Here is a 3,213-nt window from a genome sequence, read left to right as displayed (position 1 = left end):
GATGGTGGAGCCAATGGGACCTATCAAAACCCATTGCCAATCCCAATAGCAGCACACTGCACATCAGTCCTCAACACTGTCACCATTTGAATGTCCACGAATGGAAACAATTTTTTCAAATTTTAAATTAATCCGAATTTGTTTATACAATGAGGAATTGTAAAATCGAATTCAGAATTTACGAGTACAAGAAATTCATCAACCAACGATTGTATCTGAAGGGGAAAGGTCAAAAACCAAAACTTCGAATATTTTTTTCCAGCTATATATAGTTTCAGTTCCATTTCTCATTGAACTGGAAGCTACAACAAAAAATTGTATTTCACTAAACACCAACATGTCTTTCAAAAACGTTGTAATTGTGCACCCCTGGATCATCACCACTTTTCAAATCTATGGCTGTTGAGATAATAAACAGCTGGTGACTCTACTTTCATGCTACAAGCATGAGACCCCTGGATTTTTCCCACAGTAGTTTACTCATCTCTCTCTCTCTCTCTCTCTGTGTTACTACAGGGAACCTCCAAAAACCACACCAAAACTCCCACTCAACCAAAGTGATTGGCTTGGGTGTGAAGGAGAAAAATTCATATCTCATGACTGATTGTCTGGTTTCCTCCTCTTAATGTCTGGACTACTATGTGAAGAATTTTCACTTGACCCAACTGTCAGTTCATCACTTTTATAGCTCAAGCATGCAGCATCCAACACCCCATCCGGACTTTGGGGCACCGATGGACCTGAGGTGCTTCCCCGATTGGCGGAACCTCTGATCAATGACAAATCTTTGATCAGTTCAACACACTTCAACACTCTTTCCTGAAAATCCCACAACAGAAAAGCTTCAGAAACCATTCCATTGGCAAAAAGAAAAAATAAAATCGAAGAAACTTTCTTAAGACCTAAAGCAAATTTGTCTTATCAAGGGTTTGCATCTCTTGAACAACCTTTTTACCTTGTCTACATGTACAAAACAAGAAATGGCCTTATCCATGTCAACTGCTTGTGCTTGTATTTCTCCTGAAATACAAATTGCGACTGCTGCAGCGATTTCAGAAGGCCTGAATTCCAAGAAGTCAATACCTGCATTCATTCCCATCCAGCAGTTCATTGAACCATCAATCCTCAAGAACATCAAGCAACAAAATATAACTCATTCACAGTCAGAAAAAAGGACCTCTGATTGTGCTCAAAATGAGTTGCTCTGATCTACATACGGACGATGCCAACGGATATTGATCATCACTTATCTTGCTGAGGAAGTAGTCAATGAAAGAGTAAGCACTACAAGCCTGCATTCTCCATTTTAGGGTGCTCATCACAAGAAGCTCCATTCTTAGTATGGTTTTTGCTTCAAACACATACTTGGGATCTCCAACCTGTGCACAATCCACACACAATCAAAACCAGCTGCCGAATTATCAATACGTAAGTCCAGCCATAGTTATCAATGCACATGACTTGTACACCTGTAAATCCACAGACTGGGGTACATTAGTCTCCTCTACTTTGGCTGCTATTGATAAACAAGCCACAGCTAGCAATTGCACCGCCCAAGCTCTACCTCTCTGTATTCACACGAAAAGTGAAGTGCAAAATCAAGAACAGAAGCAGCATAAATGAGAGGACATTGTACGTAAAGGAAACGAGAAAAAGAAACAATCTTTCGGCTCTAATTCCAGAACTTACAGGCAATTCATAAAGCGAAAGGAAGCGATCCAAGTAGTTCATAGATAGCCAAACACACAATGGCCCAAAATTGTAATGGGAATGAGCCTGTTGATCGCAACACAACAATTCAGTAATCACGAAAACCGACAGTGTATATACTAGCAATAAAAAAAATGAGAGACACAACATCCAAATTTACAACACCAATGAGATGCCACAGACAACCAGATTGGGAACAAACGCCATGATCATTGATCCCACAACAACTTAGATAGACTTGGGGCATCTCGAAAACAATCAAACAAGTCACATTGCAGAGAAACATGTTTTAAGAAGTTCTCGAAGAACAAAACCCAGTTGCGGAAACCTGGATAGCAATCGCAAGAACCAATAAAAGCAATAACCCAATGGGGCTTAAGAGGGTAAAAACTCCACCAACCTTCCAAATCCAATCAAAGGCCTCCCCTCTAGCGCTCAATTCTAAGTCCCCAGAACGAAGTCTCCTTAGATAATCGTGTCTGGGCAAATGCTCTCTCTCCCTCTTAACCATTTCACTCACCCACTCTTCACTATGTGAGGAAAAATCTATCATGGATTTGGATCTACGGTCGTGATCAAAATTGGGGCCTTGATTGTATTTGTGGGAATTTGATGGGAAGTGACCCAAGTCATCTGTTACTTTAGAATCAAGATCATCAAAGCAGGTATTCGAGTTTTCTGCACAGAGAAGGTTTGAGGTGGCAGAGTCAAAGCTGTCTGTCATTGGAGCACCTCGAGATGCCCTGTAAAACCCAGCAAAATCTCATCAAATCAGAGTCTGGGTTTTATCAAAGATGGCATTTTCATCGCACAACAGAACCCAAGAACAAATGAGAGTCTGTCTATAAACAAAGTGTAATAGTGGTGTAGATACAAACAAAGAGAGGTTAGAGAGAGAACGAGGAGAGGGGCTTGGGGAGAGTAGACAGCAAAGAGAGGAGCTTTATGTAGGAAATGAGCATGTGTGTTTAGGGTAAACGAGGAATGTGGGAGTGAGGGGAGGGGATTCCTAAATTAATGGTATTACTCTTTACTTGTAAATGAAAGATTTTAGGTTTGATTCTCTCCAAATACGAATTTGAACCACTTTTTTGTTAACTCATTGTGAGGCTTAACTCACTTTCCTACCCCTTCAGTGTAGATTATATCGTTTGTTAAAAAAACAAAAAAATTGTAAGACACAATATAAACAAAATTCATACTAAACTTTTATTGAGGTTGCCACTTAATACGGTGTACTTATATTCATCTATGCTATTACGTCAAGTTTCATTTTCTTTGATGACGAGTTCTATATCACATTATTATAGCTGCCCAAATTTTCCATCCTTAGTGTTGTATTAGAAAAAGAAAACTTTAATTGACGTTTTTGCATGGCTAATTATGTTTTACATCCTACATATGATCTGTCACAAAGTTTTATAGTCGTATAATCTTATATGTCTTTCATCTATTTGATTGTATGATACACCACAATGTGCAATGTGAAATATGTGATCTCTA

The 3,213-nt window shown here is 39.2% G+C and overlaps 1 protein-coding gene across 2 annotated transcripts; it reads right to left on the bottom strand.

Moving 5' to 3' along the window:
• Nucleotides 1-229: 229 nt before the first annotated feature.
• On the bottom strand, nucleotides 230-2,577 carry CYCD4;1 (CYCLIN D4;1). Of its 2 annotated transcripts, none has more exons than XM_068460548.2 (6): nucleotides 2,111-2,577; nucleotides 1,690-1,776; nucleotides 1,470-1,568; nucleotides 1,178-1,379; nucleotides 956-1,083; nucleotides 230-819 (listed from the first exon to the last, which is right to left on the bottom strand). In XM_068460548.2, the coding sequence occupies exons 1-6, from the start codon at nucleotides 2,432-2,434 to the stop codon at nucleotides 595-597; spliced, it is 1,065 nt and encodes a 354-aa protein (XP_068316649.1). In that variant the 5' UTR covers nucleotides 2,435-2,577; the 3' UTR covers nucleotides 230-594. The 2 variants fall into 2 exon arrangements, with proteins under 2 accessions (XP_068316649.1, XP_088554780.1); XM_088698654.1 differs by having other exon boundaries at nucleotides 657-819; nucleotides 948-1,083.
• Nucleotides 2,578-3,213: the final 636 nt, after the last annotated feature.

Source organism: Pyrus communis, chromosome 1 (assembly GCF_041283825.1).
Source record: "Pyrus communis isolate YQ-2024b chromosome 1, ASM4128382v1, whole genome shotgun sequence".
In the NCBI taxonomy this organism is placed as follows: domain Eukaryota; kingdom Viridiplantae; phylum Streptophyta; class Magnoliopsida; order Rosales; family Rosaceae; genus Pyrus; species Pyrus communis.
This window is presented reverse-complemented; position numbering and strand designations above follow the sequence as displayed.